The following is a 26131-nucleotide window of genomic DNA, read 5'->3' as shown; positions in this document are numbered from 1 at the left end:
ATTTAAAAAAACAGTGTCTCGGTTAATATTGCAATTAATGTGTTCAAACCTTTGTCGTGTTTTATTAAAAACATAAGCACAGCCAGAAAGGTGTTTTACTGCTGTGCCTTTGTATTTTTTCCTCATTGAAGCAAACAATGTTATTTACAGCTTGACACTGCTAGGCACCATCTAACTCTTTAGAGAGCCCCAGTGGGGGATTTATTCACGTTCCTTTTTTAATGCAAACAGCACACTATGTTGTTATGGCATCTGCCACTGTGGCATATATGATAAATAAGGAAATCTGTGAGGTACTCAGCAGTGTTATCTCAAAGGCTGTTATGAAATTCTGTGGTTATGATGAATAAGCAGCTAACTGCATCATTATCATATGAAATCTCTTTATTGATGTCATAACTACTCTTTCACAATTGTCTTCTTAACCTTCTCGCTTTCTCAAATTTGCTTAAAAATGCACTATTTGCCCACAATTTCTCAACATTTTCTTAGGGGAGAACCCTCCCCCAAAGCCCCATTATAAGGGTCAGGCTCGCTTGCCACAGGTCACTCATTCCCAACTTTTACGCCCCACAACTTTCAAATGTCACCAGCCGCCACTGCATGCTATAATGGTATAATACTCGACAATAACATATGTATCCAGAAAAAAAAATATCTGTGCAAGGGGTATGGCCAACTGGCAACCGTGATGGCCGCGTTGGACTAGAGCTCTGCATCCCAACAGCCTAAAACCCCCAGACATCCGCACATATATCCGTTCAAAGCCCAAATTATCTGTGTCCTTGTATTCTCTGTGACGCCGGGCAGCCTTGAGCAGGGTACGGTGTGAAAGCGCTCCGCCAACCCCTGGGCTCTGGGGGCAGGAACAGCTGCGATGTGGGGAGGAAGAAGAGCCGCGAACGCAACAACTGTGGGGGGCCTGGCAATTTGACTGCGAGCGACGGTCTATGGGTGGGTGAAGACCACAGTGGCCAGTACTCAGATGACATCTTCCTGCCTCTCTCTCCCCCCCCCCCAACATAAATAACCCCGGCCTGCTGAATATACCCGACACTGTGCTTTTCATGCTAGTAAGAGACTCCACTCTTTTCTGACTGTCTAGGGGTTGATCTCCATAGTTAGCCACAGACATTTTGAAACTGCTGGCAGAGGGTGTGAGCACTCGGAGGCACCTGGTGCTGCTACATTGATTCGGGCACCACAGTCAGAGTGGTGGGCACACTCATGGCCCAATATTAAAGTGGGGAGACTGTACTCATGCTGCAGGAAACTCCCCTGAGGATATAGTTGAACCTGCATCAGTTCCTTCCATTGTTTATATAGCCGGTCAACCTCGAAATCAAACAAATAACTCCTTAAGCGAAAAGAATATAGAGATAATCACCGAAGAGGCGGCCAGGGCCACGCAGTGTCTGATTTATGAGATAGGGGATAAAGTGAGCAAGCTTCTAGCGTGTCTGGACTGGTAGGAACTGGCCTCTTGGTGGGTATTTGAGATTGAGACTGAGGGTGGGGGCCGACTTACGGACACTAACAGTATTGCAGGGGCTTTTTGCAGAACACTTCAAAGTAATATACAAATCTGCATCTGTATCTAAAGAGGAAGAGGCTAGGGAGCTGTTGTATACCCCTAGACTCCCTGTGTTGGATGACTCGGAGAGGGAGGAACTTGAGCTCGGCGTGACCAAGGACGAGTTCACCAAAGCAATTGGTACCTTGGAATCGGGGAATGCGATGGGACAGTGTGGTCTTCCGATAGAGCTATTTAAAATAAATGTGTCTATCATAGCCTCACATTTGGTAGATATGTATGAGGAAAGTGTGGTTGAGGTTATCCTCCCTGAAACACAGAGGCTGGTGAATGTGGTTGTGATCCTCAAACAGGGTAAACCTCCGGAAGGGTGTGGTTCCTACCGGCTGATATAGTTATTGAATCCAAAGAAGACGACTTTGGCAAAAATCGTGGCCATGCCACTGTCGCCCCTGCTTTCTAAACTGATCCATCCCGTTCAGTTCGGCTTTATGCCGGGCAGAAACACAAAGCTCAAGCTGCGAAGGCTTTATGGGGTATTAGGCAGAGCCAGGACCATACAAGAGGATGCAGTGACCATGTCCTTAGATACCAAAATGGCGTTTGATCTTATTGAATGGCCCTACCTATTTGCGGTGTTAGAACGATATGGATTGGGCCCAAGTTTCTGTCATGGGTGCGGCTCCTATATTCAGAGCCCCAGGCGAGAGTGACAGTGAATGGGGGCCGTTCGGCAACCTACTCCTTGCATAAGGGGACACAGCAGGGGTGTGCACTCTCCCCGCTGGTATTTGCTCTGGTTCTCAAACCATTGGCAATTTGGATCGGTGGGACTATCTCACTAGAGGCTAAAACTGGACAACCGAGCGGAAGGAAAGACTCCCTCTAGGTAGATGAAATTTTACTGTATTTGGCTCGGCTCTATTCTTCCATACACAGGATTCTCCATAGATTCACCTTGTTTCAGAAATATTCTGGTTATACAATTAAATGGGATAAAATCCTTTAGACATTCTGTCAGGGGAAGATCTTCGGTTGCCCGCACACCGGGGCACTAAAATTGTCACAGAAGGCTTTCGCTATTTGGGGATCTATGTTACGACTGACCCAGTGGCCTTTTATGAGAATAATTTAGCCTCGCCGTTGCGCAGTCTACAGTCCGACGTTCAACACTGGAAGACACTGCCGCTCACATTACTGGGCAGAGCAGCACTGCTTCTAGGTATGTCCGCAGCGCTGGGACGCCCCATTGCTGGGGTAGCCATGCGCTATATAAGCAGACTTAACATAACATAACATATAAGATGATTGTTTTGCCTCGATTTGTTTACGCCTAGCAAAATACGCCTTTCCCCGTCCCACAAAAGTATTGTCAGTCTGTAGACTCAGAGGTCAGGAGCCTTCTTTGGAACAACGGAATTCTCAGGTTCTCCCTGACGAAGCTCATGAAGAGCTAGTACGATGGTGGCATTGCTCTCCCGGCACTCAAGAGTTACTACTGGGCTTCCCAATTAGCACTCACCAACCACTGGTTACATTGGCCAGTAACTGAGCCTGCCTACAGAATGGATAGGTACAATATGGTTGCAGGCTCCTACCAGTGGGCATTATATGGAGGGTGGAAATATGCCCCGGAATATACTCCGACCTGAACTACGGTCACTTAGTGGTGTACGGCCACCTCTGCCTTGGGTTGGAAGAACAAGATTACCCACGCAACCCCCCCTCTTTCAGTCTCACAGATTGGGGCTCTTGGCAAACAGCCCGGGATTCCATAAGTGGGATCTCATTGGGCTCTCAATCGTGGGTGACTTTTGGGCAAGAGGTAAAGTTATCCCCTTTAGTGACCTTCAAAGAGACTATGATCTAAACCCGGGGGAAACCTTCAGACATCTACAAGTTCGTAATGCACTGTATAAAGCAGTGCCCAAGGGCACGCATCTCCCAGTAGCCCCGGCACTGGAGGAGAGACTCCTTGAAGATTATCTGAAAGATAAAGTAATCTCCCTGACCTATAAGGAGATCTTGAATAGTTCCCCAGACGCCTTGCTAGGTGGGTGGGAGATTTAGATAAGGAGTGGCAGGAAGCACTCTCCTCTGCCCGTGAGGTTGCGATGCGTTCTGAATTTAAGTTAATTCAGCTTAAGCTCCTCCGTAGATTTTATTAAACTGGTGTCGCGTTGGCCAAGAAAGGAATCTTAAGCTGCCCACTATGTCCCAGGGGTTGTGGCTAAGTGGGTACATATCTCCATCAGTTGTGGGAATGCCCGACGATATAGCAGTATTGGAAGAAAGTTACATCTAAAATGTGGGAGGTCTGCGGGAAAAGTATGGAAGCCACCCCCTGACTGCCTTCTTAACATATGGGATGCAACAGACTTGACAGCTAAATAACAGATGTGGGTTTCCCTTGGTAACGTAGTTGCAAAACTTAACAGAGCTAGAGCCTGGAAGGGAGACACGACATCTAAACTTCGGGATTGGGAAGCTGGCGTGGACTGGTGTATGCTGACGAAGAGGGTGATCTACAAAGGGAGGGTGTTGCCCCCAAAAATGGACCAAGATCTGGGGGACCTGGAACGAAGCCAGGGGAATGCTATGTGCACCGTTTCTCGATCCCTCCATACAGCAAAGTATTACTCCATGAAATCAGTGGTCATAATATAAATTGACGATATGCAATGTAATGGCAATGTTGATATGTATTAATGGTTAAGGTACTGATGCACAATGTCACTTTACGATACGCTGTCATAAGTTTTTTTTTTTTATTCAATAAAAAAAGAATGTAAAAAAATAACTGTGCAACCACATGTATGAGTTCTCGGGCATTCCACTTGGACAGACTCACCGGATGTACAAGATGGTCATTCAAGACCATTCTTAAGGCAGTTACAATGGAATGGGTCACAACGAGGTCCATTCAGACAAATAAGTGATCCTACATATCTGCGACATACACAACTTTAAGGATTTAGAGGAGATCCACTCCAGCCCAATCACATATGAAATCATATCTTGTGTAATGTGAAAGAGCACTGAGCATATCTTCTTAATGCTATCAGTAGCATCAACAAAATAAAAATAGCACTCAAACTGATATAGCTCAGTTAACCTTTCAGCTTCCGATTTCATTATCACTCACGTTATAGGTGCGGGGTACGCAGGTCGCTCCAGCCTCAGAGTGAAAACCCAAACTACTGTCTCAAGTATCTTTAATGTAAACCTCAAAGTCAATGGTTGCCCCGGGAATTAGCAAAAAATGCAATTCCACTCAATTTAGGGAGCAGTCTTGCAGGGTAGAGCATAGCATACCTGATATTTTTTTGTCGTAGGAGCTTGTTCACCTCTATTAATGACTTTCTGGCCTCCTGTACAGCTTCCGTAAAATCCAGGACGGAGGAGATTGTGGCCCCATCAAACCGGACATCAGGCATTGCTCTGTAAATGTGCAGAAATGTATCTCAGTCTGTATAATTTAAGAATCTTGCAATGATAGGACATAGAAAGCAGCCAGGCTTGTGCCTGGGGCCTAAGGATCGGTGAGCTCTAGCCTACAAGAAAACCTCCCGACCAAACAGTTGTACCAGAATTTTATCAACAACTTACTACATAATGTTAGGGCAATTTCAGTCCTCTACCCCCAAATCCTGAAACGGTTGCAATGGGACAGCTCATCACAGTCCTCGTTTTGGGCATAAATACCATTTTTTCCTTGATTAGCTTAGCCTATTTTGTCAGCTAAAGAGGTTATTAGATTTTCAGAACACCTGGTTTCAGCGCAGTTCATACACAACGCATGTTTTATTACACGTTTAGTCACAGTAGAGTCAGGGTACCTCCTACCCAGATAGTCTGGGGGAGGGGCGGGAGTGTTCCACCATCTCCAACACCAGCTGCAACTCAAAACCCCCAATACACAACGCAGGGTTCAGGCAGAGGTCCTGTGACAAGTTACCTATTATCATCTGGCTCAGTTCAGCTGCATACAGAGGCCCTTAGACTACTGTGAGAGGCCCTACCACAGGGGTCTCCAAACCGGTCCTGGAGGGCCGGATCCAGTCCAGATTTGTTGGATATTCCCATTGAGATACATGTAGTAATTTGTAAAAATCTGGCATGGATCCGGCCCTCCAGGACCGGTTTGGAGACCCCTGCCCTACCATATAGGCTTTAACGTTTCATAATCACTTAAAAGAGAAAAAAGAAAATCACTCTGACCTTGGCTACACACGATACACTGAGGAGCTAACCATATCAGAGGAGCCCAATAATATTAATGGCACAAAGCATGCTGCCTACGTGTGCTCGGCTATGCTCCTCACATGAGGGGGTGGGGGGCACAGGTATCAGTCAACACACCGCAGTGGAACCAACATTCCATAACCATCTCTGGACATGGATGTGAGGTCACAAGACCCAATGGACCCTAACTGAATATGACTAACCTATACTCTTTTTTTACTGTTCTAAATAGAATTGTGGCTATTCAAGAAAGTAGTTCACTAGTCTTTTGGGATACTATATGTATCCCTGTCCAGGTTCTAAAGACACTTTGGATTACCATCCCTAATCCAACAGAAATCACTGTACAGCAAATTCCATGAGACCCACACGAGAAAGCCTAACTCTAGGCTGCATGAAGTGACATCCGAGGAATGCAGATGGCGACCAGGGAAATACCAATTAAGCTGGTCACAAAGATAAAACAAGGCTGAGCTGATAGAAAGCCCTGTGGTCAATGCACAGAGACTTAAAAAGGATCCTCTTCAGCAGACACTAGTGCAATTTTGTTGAGAGCAGCAGAAGCAGAGAAGCACCAGGGAAGAGAAAAAGCCAAAAGCGCAGAAGCAATATGAATGTAGCAAAGACGCTTGATTAAATAGTCTGGGGAACCTTAAAAGAGATGCCAATAGCTTAATCTCTCGCAAATGCGAGACCTATTGTATTTGCACCCACACGCACACACACACAGAGCCACCCACACACACATAGCCACCCACACATAGAGCCACCTACAAAAAAAGCTAGCCACACAGACAGAGCCCCAACACACACAGAGCCCCAACACACACAGTACAGAAAATAAGTTGAGGACTGTGCACAAACGCTCTGTAATGAGTACACATTTGCAGGCCGCTGCACACTGTAAAGAATGCATGCTTATTTTGCACATATATATTCATATACAAACCACACTCAGGGACTAGGTTGGTTTACACTTTATTTGATATGAAACCAATGTATTAGGACTTTTTTTTAACCAGCGTTAAAGGCTTGGGACCACCCGTTAACATCCGCTGCACAGCTAAGGTCATGCACATTGAACGCAATGGGTCATTCACTGCATTAAAGTGGTTAACACAGCCATCCAAGATAGCACCAACTCAGTAAACAGGACATTTATTTTAGGGATCGGAAAGAACTATGCTCTTTTTAGACTAGGGCTGTAAATAATACAACCGATATTTGAAAAGCAAGAACAGAGAAACTCCACAAACCTTGAAGTAGGTCTACAATTCTGCGTGGACCAAAGGGTACAGATTGACTTGACAGTGCTTACCAACACAGAAAACAAACAATGCGGCGCTAAGGGAAATCAAATCTAACTTTTACACAAAGCATCAGAGTGAACTACATCGTTTTCTGCTAGTGACCAACGCAATTCTGCACTAGAAGGTGTGAGAGCTTGCTCTCCTCTGGTCATACGATCCCCCTCTGAAAACTGGGACATACTAAAATTGCTGGGACACATTATGAAAATCTAAACCCCCAGCAAATCCAGAACACATGGTCAACGTGATAAATGGATGCCGGGTACAGAAAGTGGGTTTGCGCTTGGGTATTCCTTAAATGCGATCAATCGCCGGATAACTGAACATACTGACAAATATTAGCAAGACTGTTAAATGTCAGGAACCGACTTGTATATGGTGGCGTACACAATCTGAGAAATGCACATGTCAATTCTGTAAGATCTGGGACAGTTAGATACATGGGGCTTATTTACAAGGCCCTTGCGCCACTTTTGCGGCATTTTTAATATGGGAAAATTGACGCAAGGGGCTTGTAAATCTGCCCCATTATACCTTGACTTGGGGATGGGATGATAGTACTGTGGACCCCGCAAGCCAACCCTGATACAGTATATCTTAGGTACCACTGTGAGTTACAAACTGGCTACCTTCGGATTGTACATGCATATGCTTTTGTCTGAAACTAATTAGAGTGATAAATGACGACGCATATCTGACGTTAAAGACCTCAGCACGGTTTAAGTTACAATGTTTGGTTGGACGTAGGTGCGCCTTTGATAACGGCATAACTCATTTCTTAAGTTAGGCCAATAAGCCACTCTTAGTTGATTTAGTTGTCCTGATAAGCGCAGATACAACACTATACAACACCACGCCATCATAGCGGCCCAGAAACTACCGCTCAACATTCGTCCAAATGGCCTAAAACCCAGTCTCAACCGCGTCACCAATCTTAACGAGCCCCATCTAATGGGCTCAAACGCCAAGTCCTTCCTTCCACTTCGTCATGACCCACGTTGACCCCTGGCCCTTTACCACCGTCCAGTTTGCCCAGAGCGCGTTTTGGTGGTTACAAAGGATCATTCGAATACTCCTATCGTTCCTGTTTGACCTCACCTCGTTTTCTTCTACGAACCCCTAGATGTCTCTCCCGCCCTTTACCGACCCTCCCTTGGATGACCTACAGGTCGCATTGGGCTTACAGACCATGTAATATGCTATCAATTATTTTATTTGTCCCCCGCGTGACGCTCACTACGTCGTTCAAAAGCCTGCCTGGGGAAGTCGTACAGGAAGGGAAGAACACGTGCCTGTGCTCCCCACTCACCGGAATCGAGGACATCCCGAGCTGAGCGCGGGCGTTCATCAGAACAGGACCCCCGCCGGCCGCCATCTTCAAAGCTCAGGGAGCAGAGCGGGAGGGGGACGGCCAGCGCACGCAGCTACAATTAAGTGCACTACTGCCATGCAAAACAAGAGAATTCCGTTACAAGAAAAAAACACGTAACGGCAAATACAAAAATAAACCGAGACTTCAAAGTACTACCCCATACGGTTTCTGCATTCTCACTTTACATGGTATAACTGGATTTCTGCGAGCTCTATATGCCCATATCACTGGAAACGCCATCTCATTCAGTTCAGCAAATACAATATATGCTTTTGTGGCTTAACATGCACTACTTTGAGGATTAGTAGAGCAAGCGTAACCTTCAACCGGGTGCCACATTCAAATATCCCAGTGGTCGGAGGTTAAAACAGTATGCTAAGCGTGTGCGATTAGATTAATTTCACACCTTCAAAAAAACGGCTTTCATTCGCCAGAAAATCACATACTTTATTTCCACGAGCGTGTGGTGCTCCTGCATTGGGGGATACTTTGTGGACCATCCATAGAAGCACAAAAGTACGCATCGAATTCTCACGACCAGAGGGGCCACGATTAAGGTCAATGTCCTCCCCACGTATTGGGTTTGTGTGTATCTGAGAGAGTGGTCCGGAATGAGATCGGGGCGCTGTCCAGACCCAGGCGATGGCTACCTATGGTGCAGGCCAGAAGGGCGAACATCCATGTCCTTCGATGACTGGAAGCAAGTGGGAAGGTGGGCGAGGCGAGACTAATACAAAACATATCATGGGCCACAAACACAGGATGAAGGGAAAGCTAACGGCAGGGCTAATGTCACCATAGGGATGCATACTAACACGGGAGGGAGTCAATCTACGGACCTACCGCCCCCCGCCACCAAAAATGGTGAGGCGGAGGTACCTTCAGGTCATCGCTATAGAATTGCGCCTGACTGGTATATCATGTGGCTAGTCTGCCGTCGCACAAGGTTAATCGACTGCAGCAAATAAGCACCCAGACTCAAGATAGAAAGAGACAAAGGAGGGGTTAGAGGTCTCCAGAAAAACAAGCATTGCGCTAGATTGAAGAACACATACAACGAGCAGAAAGAACCACAGCAGCTCGTCTGCACACAGATGCGCCTTCTCGATCCAGGCACTCAATTAATCAAGCAACCCCGGTCTTTGTCTCACGTAGTCGCAAGCCCCCTCGCTCCCTTTAACAGACGCACCACAGGCGGTGTTCCAGTGCAACGTACAGAAATGAGCCGATCACAGTTACGACTCGTACGCAAGAAAGCCCCCATTTCGCCAAATAAAATCTGTCAGTCGGCATACTTACTTAAAAGTGGTACAGTTTAACCATTTTCTAATATGGACCGACCTACTCTGCCAGGGGATTACATGGGTGTATGAGTTTTGGACGACTAGTCACTTCAACCAGACTATGTAAGCAGAAACGACCAATACTTCTCTTACCAACTGCGAAAAACTCCAAAGGTCAAAAAAACGACGAACACCCTCCGATCACCATTATTCCCCTCCCCATTACGGTTCCTTTCTGCTCTCCTCTGTAGATCTCATTCGGGGACCACAGTTTCCTGAGCTGATCCTTCTCCTCACGTGGGTTACTGTCAAGCAAGCATCACTTGCAGCAGAGACAATCCATGATAAGGGCGACTTTACCGCTCCTAAGAGATCCGTCCTGCACCCTTCTCTCCCCATTTCTGGTATGATCTGCCCAGAAATTTGCGGGAAGCGTCAGGATTGGGCGTGGCCATGAACCCCTGGACAGGAAATCCGGCGCTACGCTTCATCCAAAGATAGCCGGCGCTCCTACCGGCTGACTGTATAGAGACCTAGAGCGCCAACGTCCTAAATGAAAGACTGTGCAGGGCTCGAAAAATTCACTCAACTGCTTGCATTTGCGAGTGAGATTGATTAAGGACAAGCTATTTTTAGGTCCTACTCGCCCTTTCTGGCAAGTAGGAATACAAACTTGACACTTGACCTCTGCTTCTGAAAGCAGAGGAAATGTGACAAGATAGCAAGATTTAAAGGCATCTTTATTGCTCACAAAGTAAATGAGCAATAAAAATGCTTTTAAATCTTGTTAACTTGTCACATTTGCTCAGTTTTCAGAGTTTGAGGTCAAGTTCATTTAAGTTAGGTCGAGGAGATTTTGTAATTTACTAGACCTGCAGGTCTAGAGCATTTTTTATGATTTGTCGAGCCCTGCTGTGCTATCCTAGACGCCATGTTGCTGGACAAAACAGTGATGTACTAATAAACGGGAGAATTGTCTTTCATTAAAGGAGCCTATGAACTTCTAATGTACGCGGAGGCGATCAATGTGGACTAACGACCTGAGCTGTGGAGTGTCCAACTAGGGATCCAGGTCCCGGCGTCTGCTTGAAATCTTGGGGTTAGTGGTAAATCTATCTCCACATTTTGGGATTCGGGGGCGTGTTTGCGTGCTCTCCCTTTCCCATTGGCTGGAAGGTAAAATTCCAGCCAATGGGAAGAGGAGAGGGCACGACTTAAAAAAAAAGACACGGAAACTCCCCCGAATCACGTTCCGACGGGGAAATAGTGATTGACAGCCAATCTCTTCCAATGGCTAGCCTCCATTTATGGAGCTAGCCAATGGAAGACAGAGGCGGGACAAAGCCCATTCTGTAGGATCATAAGATTTCGCCTGGGCGGAGCACTGCTTCGCAGTGCTACGGCCAGGCGAAAACTAACGAGTTCATTAGAAAGGATTTTTTAACGCAAAAAACAAGTGGAAACAACCTATTTATCTGGGCTGTCAGATGAGTGCTGTCAAAATGGCACCCAGGTTCCTGACAGCAGACAAACCTACCGAAGGACAGTTAGACTGAGATGGTCAAAAATCTCAGGGAAGAGCATGAGAAATCTTGCTCATGGCGTGGACAGAAGATCCGTTTATCCTCAATGAAGCTAGGGCATTAGAGGTTAACCAGTTTGTGATTGTATGCATACAGTGATGGACGTTCTCAAAGGGAGCAGGTGACAGAGTCCATAAAGACGACAAGCTGGGTGTGGTCCGTGTAGTTCATGTAGCCAACATTCTGATTACCTGAGCTAATGTCCTGAAGTAAATATTAAACAGTAGAACTCGATGTCGACCCCTAAGGAACACACTGTTTAAGGGGGAGGAACTCGCTTGGAACGGCGGGAGATAAACCACTTGAGCTCAGTTAAGCTATGATGCACACCACTTCATGCTGTGTCCTTAACGCCAATTTCAACAAGTGTGAAGATCAAGATCTCATGGGAGACTGCAGTGAAAGCAGCTGATAAACCTAACGTGCCAGGGACACAACCCCGCCCTTATCTGCTGCCCTTCTTAGGTCACCCAGGACAAAAAACAAGCACGGCTTTGTCAGCTGCCCTGCTTAGTTCATGCATGACAGCCACCAATGCGGTTTCAGTTTCATGTGTGTGATCAAAGCCAGACTAGGTTTATTACAACAGTTTATTACATTCAAAATAAGCTGGGAGATTTGAAGGAGGTGCTTATCAGGGATCTTGAGTGGGAACGAAAGCAGTGAATAGGCCAGAAATTGTAGTAGGATCTGAAGTGGGCTTTAATTTATTCTTTTTTTTTTTTTTTTTTTTAACTAAAAACGGGGGCAGAGCACAGGCCTTCCATTCTAAAGCAAAACCAAAAGTGGATGATGGACGGAGAGTTGAACATTGCAAGCACTCACCCCCAGTCAACTGATCAGGGTTTAATCCATCATCGTTCTTTAGCCCACTCTGCCATCCCAGTTCAGACAAGGCCATATGCAAGTCAGTCTGACCCTGTGCCTCATGGGAACAGTCCAGTCCATCGTCCCCTTTTGTTTTGCTTTGTGCGCTCTAAGTTGGCAGGGTATGCCCAGACATGGGTCCCTTGCTCACTTTGCCACTGGATTCAAGATAGCCTGGCTGATGACGGTGGATTAGCTAGAAACCGGTCCCAGGATGCTTGTTTCCGGTACAGGGAAGACATGGCTTGGCAGTTCGGGCTGGACTGTTCCCATCAGACACAGGTTTAGACAGATTTGCATATGGCCATGTCTGAACTGGGGTGGCGGAGTGAGCTAAACAATGATGATAGACTAAACCTAGATCAGTTGACTGGGGGTGAGTGCTTGCAATGTTCAACACTCCGTCCATCATCCCCTTTGGTTTTGCTTTCTTCTATTTTAAAGGGAACAATGCCGGAAGGCAGGGAGGCATTCCAGATGGAGGGCAAATCCTCTGACTGAGTACCTGTGAGAGGCATACAAGGGCAGCCAGGGTTTAGGACCCAGAGAGCAGCACTGAAAAACCTCAAAGTTCGGCCTCCAGAAAAATCATGTGAGGCGAAGGCCTGTAGATCCTGACACTATAAAGAAAATTGCTAAGCCCCCACCCGACGACCTCGGTGAGGGAGGTAGAAGGCCTAATACTCCATCAAACAGGCTTTACCTAAATAAGGGTTAAATTTATCTATTAATACATAATGTATCTCCTCCTCATGTTCTGTGAGAGAGCATGCATTGATTAAGGCGATGCACAACCTGACTAATTGTTGCTGTACAGGTCTATGTGGCCTACTACTTTCCCACAAGACCATCCTAACCCCTCCACATTTAAGCTCAGAAGTAGTAGGTTCCAGACCGAGGAGGCTACAAGTACCAGAACTCAGAGTAAACAATGTCTCCTTCCAGCCTCTGGGAAGAACCATCAGTCAACCACCATTCTAAAATTCCCTGGAGCAGGTTTTTAATATTTAGTAACGCCCATGTGCATTACAAAAAAAATCCTGGTCCAACATTGTAAAAGCCATCCCGCCAAGGTGCGCATATATTTTACCCTCTGGCAACTGCCAGCTCATGGTGGGAATAGTGATCCATATTGCATAGCCAAACTTCTCTAGGAGATTTCTATCAGACAGCCACAATTGTGCAATATCTCAATTGGTAAGAAGAAAAAACTATTTGCCTCTCTCAATCATCTTGAACGAATTACCTCACATCTTGCTCTTAGTGGGGAAAATTCTCACTGAAGAGATAGGGGTATTTTATCAGCAAAGAGCAGTAAATTCAGAAGACTTTAGTGTAATCTTGGCCTATATGAGGTTAAATTCTAGCCGGATAGGGGGCTTGGCTTGGCAAGCCAAGACAGTGGTCGCACTCAGAGTGCTCCGGACCCATATGTAATCCGATGCCAGCCTGGTCCTCCAGGACCCAGTACCCAATAAGGACACCTTAACCACCAAGGTGCCCGTGGCAGTCTTGATCCCCTGGAAAAGACCCTAGGAGGACAACGGGGGCCACCGCAGATCGGTGGAGCAGCAAGACCCGGCTCAAAATGGCACAGAATTGACCCATGCCTGGAGGGTCTGTTGGGGGACAGCTGTGGCGATCCCTGGGCTCGTGCTGCCTGCCTCGCATCGGAGGAGCAGAGTCCTGATACGGTGAGTGCCCCTTAGCCCCTGTGAAGTCATGGCGTCCTGAAGCTCCGGCGAAGCAAGCAAGACACCTGCCACAGGCGCACGAGGTGAGGAGGGGCACTGGTCACGGAGGAGGGGCCGCAGCGCTGGTTCTAGGGGTGACTGGGGCCTCCGGCAGTGGGCTGCGGTCGCTGACCAGCCGCGGAGAACTTGGGGTGCACTCTGCCCGCAATGGGCAGAACCCCATCCCCATCCCCTGCAGTGGCAGCAAAGTGATCCTGGGCCTGCCGCAAGTTCGGAGGGCTGGGGTCTTACCTTGAGCGGGTGCAAACCCTGCCACAGATGCTGGGGGAGACAGAAGGGGCCAAATACCAGAAGCGGAGCAGCCTCCTGACACAGCCGCAACACAGTCGTCACTGCTGATCGGCCGTGGATGACCGGCTTTGTGCTAGGCCCGCAGGGCACCTCGTGGGGACCTGAAGACGTGAGATTTTGTGGCCCAGAGTGGGCGCCCCCTGGGCGGTCGGTGCGCGGCATGCTGGCAGAGACGCACCTGCCCCTGATCTAGCCATGATAACATCATTCCTCCTCTACCCAGGTCAGGTGGAGCCCACGCTCACCTGCTGGCAGGTCCTGATTGCGCTAAGCCTCTGGACTGCAGGGAAGGTACCTTGCAAGACCTTGAAGAGACTACCTCCTTACTGCGGAGCCCTACACTGGTGAGGGCTGGGAACCTGCGACCGGCGAGGTGTGTCAGAGTTCGGCTGCTCCATCAAGCCCAACTCAGCCGCACCGCCACCAAGAGCAGGGTTGATACTAGAGTGGCAGACTCTTATAACCACACAACTAGCAGGCCCCCCATTCCTTGGACCCGGGTGGACCCATATTTGGCTTTCAAGTAATGAACAGAGAGTCGCTTTAGGGGCCCGGCGTTCCGCCTACCATCTTGTGCACAGCAGTGTTGTGAAGGGTGACCCAGGAGTCGAGCAAAAAAAAAAAAGACCTGACCGCAACGGAGGGCCCAATATGAGCTGGAGATCCGCAGCCTAACTCGCGCCCAGTGGAGGAGACCAGCGGAGCACTGCAGCCTATACACAAACTGCCACATAATCCTGCATACTATCAGCTAGATGCACAGACCCCTACCGCTTGCCCTGCACTCTCTCCCCTCTCTGAACGTTGGACCACCTGCTTCAAAAAACATACTTGAACCCTGTGACGGTGTCGGTCCTCCCAACCCGCCCTCGCCTGAACCCATCCAGAGGAAGGGGGCCTGTCCTAGTCCATCTGGCTGAGCCAACTGGTGCTTCAGTGACCCATGTGGAGGAGTGTACGATGGGGTAGATCTGACGCCCTCCCCCCATCTTAAAGATCAGTTCCATCATGGGGAAGGATAAAGGAACAAAGCCCAACCGACAAAGACCAGAATGGAGTAAATGAGCAATCAGCGGCCCACCCAGAGCAAGGCTGCACCCTCCACGACTGGCCAGCCTGAGGGAGACCTGGCTACCATATTGCACGCCATCAAGACTAGCCAAGAATCTATGGAGACCAAGATGGGCAAGGTCTTGGTGGACAAGGCCCTTCTCCGCCAGAATCTCTGCAAACTGCTCGCGTGACGACAGCAGCATCATCATCATCATCATCATCATCATCATCATCATCATGCCTTTCAGAGGTAGAGGACACTAAAAATGCAGGTGAAGCAACTTCTTTATAGTACCTCCGATATCCACAGGCGAGCCAAGGATGTTGAAAACCGTTGCCACCGGCACAACCTCCGCCTGGTTGGCCTTTCCAAGGGCATGGAGCCCACCCAGGTCAACACTTTTATTGAGAAATGGATCAGATCCTGGATGTCTGTCCCCCTGGTTTGTTGTGGAACAAGCCCACAACGTTCTTGCCCGGAAACAGCCACCGGAAGCCCTTTTTTGTCAAATAATTATGAGAATCCTAAACTTCAGCGACCGAGATGCCATCATGAAGGAGGCCACTCACAAACAGAACTGCTCCACAAAGGGGTCAGGATCATGATCTTTCCAGATCACACCAAGGAAGTGCAGGCCCGCAGTTGCTCTTACATCATGGAAGCTTAAATAGCAATCATTGAAAAAATATAAAGGAGGAGGGAACAGAGGCTCACCTTATTTGAAAAGATGACCAAGTACTGCCTGTCTCACTGCGGTATCCGCCTCATTGATGGCGTCCAAGCAGTAATGCTTGGTGAAGGTGTGCCTGCTGGACCATGTCGCTGCACAGCAGATCTGATGAACTGGCACACCAGCAAACAGGGCGGTGGATGAAGACATAGCCCTTGTAGAATGAGCCCTCACCGAAGACTGCAAAGGCTTACCAGCCTGTTGATGGCAGAAGGCAATGGCCGAAGAAATCCAACGGGCAATCGTTGGTTTGGTAACTGGATGCCCCTGACGCAGTCATCCATAAGTAATGAACAGTTGGTCGGACCTGCGGAAGGAGGCAGTTCTGCTAATGTAAAATTTAAGGCATCGTTTGATGTCCAAGGAATGCAATCGTTGCTCAGCCGGAGACTTTGGCTCAGCAAAGAAAGTTTTCAAGAACACAGGTTCATTTAGATGGAAGTACGTAGGCACCATAGGTAGGAAAGATGGGTTGGTGCGAAGCACCACGCCGTCAGGTTTGAATTGACGATAAGGCGGTTTGATAGTAAAGGCGTGGAGGTCACTCACACGATGAGATGATGTCAGAGCAAGAAGAACAGCCTTCCAGGTGAGGAACTTAATGTCCGCCCTGTGGATGGGCTCAAATGGTGATTTCATAAGTTGAGACAGAACAACATTGAGATGCAACGGTGGAGGAGGGCGCCGAATAGATGGGAACTTCCGGAAAAGCCCTTTGAAAACCTGGCGGATAATTCTGGACGAGCAGAGGGAGGAAGAGCCATCTTGCCGGAAGCGAGAGATTGCAGCTTGGAAAACTCAAGGGTAGCATGCGAGAGTCCAGATTGAGCTAGACTCAAAAAGAACGGAAGTAGCTGCTCCGGAGTAGAATGGATTGGATGGACATTTGCTGCCATGCACCAATGACAAAAATCTCTTCCACTTGAGTTTTTACGTTTTGATGGTAGACGGAGACCTACCATGAGCGAGGATCTCTCTGCAGTCTTGCGAGATATTTAAGTTTCGGAACTCTAGGTGCTCCAGTTCCATGCCGACAATTGTAGAGTGGATGGATCCGGATGATAAACCTGGCCCCGTCCATCGTCAGGAGGTCTGGACGAGGATGAAGAGGAATGGGCTCACACTGGGACAAAAGGAGCAACTCTGAGAACCACGCCTGTCTGGGCCATCGAGGGGCGATCAATAGAATGTGGCAGGGCTGCCTCCGCATCTTCCACAGCATCCGTGGCACTAACAGGATCGGCGGAAAGGCGTAAGCGAATAGATGGCACCAATCGATCAAAAGGGCATTCCAGCGCGATCCGGGGTGGGGATGCCAACTTGCGTAAGACGGGCATGTCCGATTCTCTGGTGTCACCAAGAGGTCTAGAGATGGGCGACCCCATCGGTGAAACACAAGATCCAGAGTCGGTTGATGCAGCTCTCATTCGTGTGTCGACGATGTCGACCTGCTGAGGGAGTCTTGCCAGGATGTTTGAAACGCCCGGCAGATGCACCGCCGTGAAGGTTATCTGATGACGGAGAGCCCAATCCCAAATCGACTGAGCCAGTCGAGACAAGCGTTGAGACTTGGTCCCTCCCAGTTTGTTCACATAGTGCATGCTGGTGGTATTGTCCATTTGAATAAGCACTGACTCCCCTTGAATTACAGGAAGAAACTACTTGAGTGCCAGAAAGATCGCCATCAACTCTAGCCTGTTGATATGCCAAGAGCGTTGGGGTGGAGACCATTTGCCCTTGATGGAGAGGCCTTGAAGATGAGCACCCCAGCCGTCCAGGGAGGCGTCCGTTGTAAGCGTGCAATCTGTAACATTGACGAGGAAGGATGTTCCAGCCGCCAGGTTGGTCGGCTGTGCCCACCAGCACAGACCCTTTCTCATGCGAGCTGCAACGGCCACCTGGTCGTTGAAAGATCCGGAGACCTGACGCCACTGTACGTCCAGTTCCTCTTGAATGAGACGGGTCCGCAGTCTGCAATGTGCAATACAAGATGATGCCATCCCCAGAAATGACTTTAATGTCCAGACAGAAACGGACTGCCTTGATCGAATGAGACACACCAGGCGGAGGATTTTCTGTTGTCAGTCGTGTGAAACGAACGCCTTTGAAAGCATTGTGTCTAAGATCGCTCCCAAGAAATTCCTGGTTTGCGCTGGTGCAAACTGTGACTTGTCGACATTGATGGCCAAGCCGAGGGATTGAAACACATTTTGACAAAGATGAGTGTCTTGGCTCAGTTGATGGCGTGATTGAGACTTGGAGGCAATCGTCCAAGTATGGAAAAATTTGGTTGCCTCGGAGGCGTAGGTGAGCCACCACAGGAGCCAACACCTTAGTGAACGGAGTCCGAAAGGCAACACCTTGAACTGATAATGTGTCTGCCCCACCCTGAAGCGCAGGTACTTTCGATGCTGTTGGAGAATTGGGACATGAAAGTATGCGTCCTGAAGGTCTATGGTGGTCATGAAATCCCTGCTGGCCAGAAGACGCAGGATCTCCAGTAGTGTCAGCATGCGGAAAGATTGGCTCTTTAGGTATTTGTTGAGAGCCCTCAAATCCAGAATTGGTCGCCAATCTCCCATCTTCTTGAGTATGAGGAAGAAACGAGAGTAAAACCCCTCTCCTCTCTGAGACACTGGAACCACTTCGACTGCACCTTTCAGAACAAGAAGACGGACTTGATGGCAAAGCTCCTTGAGATGGGGAGGAGGCGGGCCAGACGGTGGAGTATGAGGAGGAATCTTGACGAACTCTAAGGTATGACCTTTCAGCACAATGTCCAAAACCCAGCGGTCCGAGGTGATGGAAGATCACTGAGAATAAAACAGAGAGATTCGACCTCCAACACTTTGGGGATGACCAAAGTCATTGGCGTTTGGGAGTAGATCCCAGATAGGATGACTTTCCCCTATAGGGCTTTGAGGACTGTTGTTGATTTGATTGCTGTTGATTGGAAGAGTAATGTTGGTTGCTCTGATTGTAGGAGCGATATTGAGATTGTCCTCCTCGAAAAGTGGAATAAGTGCTGCGTCCACCCCGAAATGGCTGCTTCCGAAATTGCAAAGTGCCCAGTGATTTAGCCGTATCAGTGTCCTTCTTAATGGACTCTAGAGCTTAGTCTATGGGTGACCCAAACAGCGATTCACCATCATATGGCATATCAAGGATCGTGGATTGAACTTCCTGCCGAAAGGAGGTGGCCTTCAACCAACCCTGGCGTCGTAAGGCAGCCGCACTAGTAAGCTGGCGGAAAACCAGTGCCCGCAATATCGACTGCGCAGTCAATCATCTCTTCAGATGATCTTTGTCCGTCCTGGAGGATTCTCAGAGCGTCCGCTTTGGACGCGTCAGGGACGAGATCGACTAGGTAAGATAGGTCCGACCACATCTGCCGGTCGTAGCGGCCCAAGATGGCTAAGGCATTCGCCGCCCGTACTGTAGTGGAAGCCATGGTGGAGAATTTTCGTCCAATGGCGTCTAGGTGCCGCCCTTCTCTATCTGGAGGTGCGGTGATTGGAGACGCTGGATTACGGGCTCGACGCTGTGCTGCCTGAGTTACAACCAAATCCAGCTTAGGGTGAGAGACCAGGCATGCTGGTGAACCAGTTGGGGCCTTATATTTCTTCTCAAGGCGCGGCACTTGGACAGGTAACGAATTCAGAGCCTGCATGAGCTTAACTCCCTCCTTCCATATAAAATCGATTGGAATCGTGTGGACTTGTTTGAAAGGCTGATTCTTGAAATCGTAGAGGAAACAGTCCTACTCTCTCTGTGTCCTTGGTAATTTTAAGCGCTGAGCCGCTCTATCCATCAACAGATGAAAACTGGCAATACCTACTCGAGGGGAATCCCCAGTTTCTCCTGGCGGAGGGGAGGGCGTCTGCATTTGGCAGTCGTCCCACTCTGCCATGCCGGTTGCGGCATCATTATCCGTATCATCGTGGACCTCTCCGTCCTCCCGTTCTGGAATCGCCTCATCATCCGCATCCTGTGGATACACAGTTGAGTGAATCTTGACCGACGTTTGAACCTGGGGTGAAGGCGTCGGTGGCGGAACAGATGGCGGAGCTGTCGCAGGAGTACCTTGTGGCGTTGGTGGAAAACGCCGGTTGTAGTCGTCGAGATTTGAAATCAAAGGCAAAGTAGCCATTGGAAGTTGGACAAACTGTTCCGCAGCATGAGACTCCTGGTTGCCGCCTTCGTCGTCACTGCCGGAACCTTGACATTTGATGATGAGATCAGACGGACTGTGGGCCGCCCCGAAAGTGTCATCCACATCATTACCAGAGTCCGAGTCGGGCTCAGAGGTAGTGGCAAACATAGGTGAAGGAGGCTGCGGATCAGGAGCAGACAACTGGTGGCATGGCGTTTGACGGTGATGGTGTGAAAGATCGGTGCCGACAGATGCAGAAACTGAAGAAGGTAAAGGCACTAGAGGCAACGAGGCAAAAGAAGATGGTGCCACCGTCGACGGTGCAGTCGACGTTATCGTTGACGGTGCTGAAATGGCCATCGAGGAAAATGACTTCGATGACTCCATCGTCGACGAAGCAGTCATCGACGGAGCCATCGGAGTGGTCGTCAACGGAAGTATTCTAGATGGCAAAGCCGCCGACGGAGTCGTAGACGCAGTAGACACCCCTGTAGACGGAGCCCTCGTCGACGAGGCTTTAGTTGATGGCTTTCGCCGACGATTATGGTTTTTTTGTCGACGAGGTGGTAGGAATCGTCGACGAGACAGTCTGAAAGGCCAATGAAACTCTCGTCGATGTAGAGGCCGTCAACGAGACCGTCGACGACTAGCTAAAAGCTGATGTCGTCTTCAGTGTCGTCGTCGACTATGTAAACACTGCAGATCTCGTCGTCCGAACGCTCGTAGACGCTCTCGTCGACGACGAAGCATGTTTAGGTGTGGAAACACGCTGTGAGGCAGCAGAAGACGCCTGAGAGCCAGGTCTCGTGGGCGCAGCAGTAGTAGGAGCTGGTGGGGACACCAAAGGCAGGGCCAGTTTCTTCTTTTTTAGAAAAGGAGACGACATATCCTGCACACTACCACGCTTAGAGGCTGCAGAGGAGGGTCCAGATTGAAAACTCTCAGCATCAGACAGAGCTGAATCCTTGTCTTTAAGACGTAGGAGCCAAAGGAGGAGACGGCCTTCTCTGTCCTTTAGAGTCGTTAGAAAAGCTTCTACAAAACGTGCAGCTGCCAACTTCATGCTCAGGGTAGAGACAATAAATACATTTCTTGTGGGGGTCCTCTTTAAAAAGACGCAACTTCCCACAAGAAGATCAAGGTCGGAATAAAGACTTCTTACTTGACATGATGAAAGTTCAGGAAACAAGACGCAGTTGAGGAAAACACTGAGCAGAGCTCAGGGAGACTCCCTTCACACGACGTACGGTAGAAAATCTGAGGGCTAGAGCTTCTGAGGAGAAGGTTCTAGAGGGTGCTGGCACCTGATTGGCTGTAGTTTGGACTAACATAATGACAGTGATATGTTACACGTGTTTTCTCTCTCTATCATGCATTACTATGTAAGAATTGTTTTAGAGGTTTCAGTTATATATTTACTTCTAGTTTTTTTTTCCTTATGTTATGTTCTCACATACATATATTTTTAGCATTTATTGCTATTTTATGTACTGTGGGACTCCCACTTCGACGACGGGGAATATTCAAGCATGTGAATCTAAGAAAGACACCCCTAATACTGGAGAAACAGGTTTAGTCAGAAAAAGTGGACCAGGCAGGATAGCACAGCTTTTCAAGTTTGTATCTGCTATGCTTTAGAATGCTTTTAACCGAATGTGTACATACTAGCAGCTTTCTCAAGACAACTAGAGGTGAGGGGACACACATGATTACTGTTGCTAGGTTCAAATTGTGAAGCAAAGTCTAAATATAGAGGCATGTGCTTTAAGGGAATGGAAGGATGTATCGGTCCAGACAGAAGGTGAAAAAAGCTGGGACAAGAGACATGCTAAAGGACGCAAAAAAGCTAAAACAACAAAGTCTGCTTTCAACTATGCTGATGTAGATCAGAGGCTTGGATAAACACCCCAAACCAACCACACCAAACCAACCAAACCAACCACACCAAACCAACCACACCAAACCAACCACACCAAACCAACCACACCAAACCAACCACACCAAACCAACCACATTCTAGTAAGTCTGGTGACTTAATAAATACACAAAGTAGAGATCACTACTTGTTCTAAACAGTTTGTCCTTCTTACCCAATAACACATGCTGCTTCAATTTGTAAAATTAATTGAAACATCGCTGAAATGTGTTTAGAATGACTGGGTAACAAGTCACCCAGATTTCTGTAACAGGATTGTGACTATCACCTAGATTATGTAAAATGTTGCTCTTTAATGGTTCCTGGAGCAGAGAAAGGGGCATAAAGACGTGTAGTTGAACGTGGTAACAATTTAAGAACGCGGCCCTTACTTACACATGCCAATACAGACCTTTTAACAAAAGACTGGCCATTTAAAAACTACATTTAGCCCTAGATGTTCAAGCCAGAATCCATTCAACAACAAAACAACAAGTCAGCTTTTGTGATGACCTTCAAGTCTCCTCAGCATTTCCCTCAAATTTTACTTACACTTCGTCTCCATTCTGAACACTCTGAATGTGTGCGCTTGGATCTTGAAGGCCATTGTTCTTATCTAGCTGGATTGTGGATATTTGGGTGGCCACTGCAGTAACATTCATCAGAGGGCCATCCTCTCCCTTAGACTTGACATCTTTGCGTTTACGAGGTACACTAACAGTTCTTTGAGAGGTGACTGGGTCTGAAGAGTCTGGATGGGAGTTCGAAGAGTCAGCAACTGCAACCTCTGGGTGGGCATTGGCACTTTGAGGGTTGGCAAGGCTAAATTCACCATTTACACATAGGGGGCTGCTGTGAGGAGCGTGATCTCCCTCTATCTTAGTCTTCTGCAGTAGAACAGTCTGTGCTTTCCTCTTGCAGGCTGCATTAGCAGCATCATTTGGACTCAGGTTTGTACTTGCATTACTGCAAACTACAGCGTCAACAATAAGATGATTCTTACTAAAGCCGTTTTGAGTCATCTTTCGCACAGCTTCAGTTAGCTGTACCTCTTGATCTCTGATTTCTGAGCGCCCCCTTCTACTTTCAGCATCATCTACCTTGTAAGACGTCTGTGGCACCTTTTGACTAGACCCGCTGGGTACAAAGCCCACAGCAGAAGAGTTCATGTGGCTTGGATTGAAAACACTATTGCTTTTGGGAGAGACTTCATCAAGTTGGCAGATGGTGCCATCTCCATTGCTAGCAGGGTGGTGCCAGAATGTGGATCCCGCTGACATCCTGGGGTTTTTTACTCTGCGGCTCTCCTGAGCTAGATATGAAGGCACTGCAGCACTGTTTGGCCTCAGAAATGAATTGGTGTTTAGTGCTGGTTTACAGTATGCGCTAGTAACCTTTCTGGAGCGAGTGGTAGTCCTTATTCCAATATTCGGTGGCTCTCCAGCTGCACTTGGTGGGTGGAACTGATCCACAAATGACGAAGTCATGGCACTTTCAGATATGGCAGATGTATTGGCAGGTAACTCAGTGAATGGATCTCTACTGGGAGAACAAACTCTTCTGCGCACGACCTCAGATCTCAAGCAAAGAGACTCTAGTTTCTGATAGGGTTTATGAACACGGTGAGATTGCTGAAAAACAAGAGTGCTTGATAATTGGTCACGAGGCAAGAATGCCTGCTGCTGAGGGGCACTAAACACTGTACGTAGTGGTAGGTTGCAGGCATCCGTAGTAGTTAACTGGCCCGGGAAAAAATAGTAACTGTTCTGTGGTAGAAGTTCAGCGAGTACATGTTTTCGATCCTCCATCACAGGAACTTGTTTTTTCTGTAGCCTCCAAATTGGCTTCACCTGTAGCTGCGGAACAAGCCATAGGTTTTTTGTTTTTTGTGGCACCTCCGACGAATTGGCAACAACGCTCCCAGCTGCAGCACTTGGCTTGTGCGAGATTCTCCTTTTTAAGACGGGGCTATGATGTTCTGTCCCTCCTGAGGCCATGAGTGGGCCATATTACGGAAGACACAAGCAGGGCATGGGCAGGAGGACATCAGGCATCTGTCTGCGTCTTCAGATAGGGCAGCCTGAAAAGATCAAAAACAAAATGTCAACCATTTATTCCTTTGATGAGTTCCTTTTACAGACGACCTATGTTCCATGCCTATAGTCTCAAAGCTTTAAGTTTAGGAGATAATGGTTAACAGTATAAAACGGAGAAAACAAATAAGGACAAATATCTAACATTTGATTAAGAGCCACAGGAACATCTAACAGGAACATCTAACTTGTATAAAAGTTAGATGTTTCTGTTAGATGTATAAAATAGGATAGTACACAACTGCACTATGAATCGAGCCCTTTTTTCTATGCTTCTCTACTGCCCACTTGTTATGTTCACAAACCACCTGTGATCACAGCAGTCTATAAGGAGATTATCCAAGGTAATTATGGTCATGCGCACCACCCAACTCCTTTATTCCCACATCAAACCTCTAGCATAACTAAGTTATCCTGTGTGATGCCTCACTTGAACCACTCTTTGCATACAGGCATATTTCCTCTGAGCTTCAACTTTGCGGTAAACCTGCCCCTATCCACACAACAACAACAAAAAGACACACACACTTATTTCATTCCTCTGTAACTACTGTCCAGTCTCACTATTTTCCGCCATGCTGTTGGGCAACTCTGCACACTTATGCATTCCATTATATAATCACTACTTTGGTTTTATCTATGTTCATTTCCATATATTTGTTCATGTAATAAAAATTATTGGCAGAGATCTGACCTCTGCTGGCCACTCAAGGTTTCACTAAATAATATATCATTGTTATGCAATGACAAAATATTTTCCACCGATATTTGGGGGTTGGGTTATCACACTAAGATTATTTTAATCCATTATATAAAGATTAAATATGAAGAGTGAGTAGTATAGGTCATACACTTACGCCATGTATTTAAGTTAATTGATTTTGATAAATCCCTTTGTCCGCAGTTTCTAGATTGGAATCAGTAATATATGTGTTTAATCGGTCCTTAACATGTTTTGATAAGAACAGTGCCTTTCTATGATTTATAGGAGAATGATAATTTAACATAATGAAAAGTGCATAAAATTATAATTTGATGAAATCCAAAGTCCATAAAATTATAGCATTTTGAATCAATAAAAAGATGATAAACTTGCTAATTAAGGGTTATAATCTGATTGGCAGGCATGCTCGGAATGGAGAACTAAGAGTATACACGTGTGCAGTGGACATGTCAGACAGATGCACAGAGGACTTAAGCAAACAGGCCACAGATCATAGAAAGTAAGAAATTACAGCTTTTCTAAAGAAGAAGAAAGTGGCACCTTTTAGACATTTTTGATAATTTCTTGTTATGGAGTAAACACTGGACCACTTGGAGACTATACCAGCGTTGCTAACCTAAGTCACAAATGCCTCTGCAAAACTCAACACCACAAAGGAAAATCAGGGACATACACTTAAGAATGTAGAGGGAGCTGTATCGCAGGTGCTGCTGCACCCATCCAGGCAAGTCTTCAGGCGATCGACAGAAAGATTGAGGCCTTGAATTGCAGGATGGACCTGTTTTCAACAAAGCTGGACAAACAAGCTGTGCGTATAGGCGAAGCAGAACAACGCATCACGGATACGGGGGATGGGCTCCAGCAGGTAGTGGAGAAAACATTGGACATCACAAAATTGCTGGCAGTCATCCAGGCTAAAAATGAGGACATTGAAGCCGGTCCTGCCGCAATAATATTTGCGTACTGGGCCTACCAGAATCCACAAATGTGGGGCGCTTGGAAGACTACATGCAACTGATGCTTCAGGAGATTTGTGGCAAGAATGAACTCTCGCCTCTATTTGCTGTCGAGCGGGCGCACAGATCCCTGGCGGAGCGCCCACCACCAGGGGCTTCTCCGAGACCGATTATAGCCCGCCTGCTAAATTTTAGGGACCGAGATACAGTCCTACGCATCACCTGGTTGAAAGGCTCGATCACCTACCAGGGAAATGAGCTATCCTT

At 47.6% G+C, this 26131-nt stretch overlaps 1 protein-coding gene across 2 annotated transcripts in view; it reads right to left on the bottom strand.

Annotated features, from left to right (window-relative positions):
- Positions 1-26131, bottom strand: part of TTLL4 (tubulin tyrosine ligase like 4) — a 400271-nt gene that overhangs the window by 345140 nt on the left and 29000 nt on the right. Inside the window, exons 2-3 of one of the 2 annotated variants that reach the window (XM_086954424.1) lie at positions 22644-24171; positions 4850-4975 (exon numbers count right to left, since the gene is read on the bottom strand). In XM_086954424.1, coding sequence (XP_086810550.1) covers positions 4850-4975; positions 22644-24088 — 1571 coding nt within the window. In that variant the 5' untranslated portion in view covers positions 24089-24171. The remainder of the gene's footprint in view (positions 1-4849; positions 4976-22643; positions 24172-26131) is intronic. The other variant, XM_086954426.1, reaches the window with a different exon arrangement.

This window comes from Lissotriton vulgaris, chromosome 2_1 (genome assembly GCF_964263255.1).
Source record: "Lissotriton vulgaris chromosome 2_1, aLisVul1.2, whole genome shotgun sequence".
NCBI classification, from domain to species: domain Eukaryota; kingdom Metazoa; phylum Chordata; class Amphibia; order Caudata; family Salamandridae; genus Lissotriton; species Lissotriton vulgaris.
Note: the sequence above shows the minus strand (reverse complement) of the source record. Positions and strands in the feature narration are given on the sequence as shown.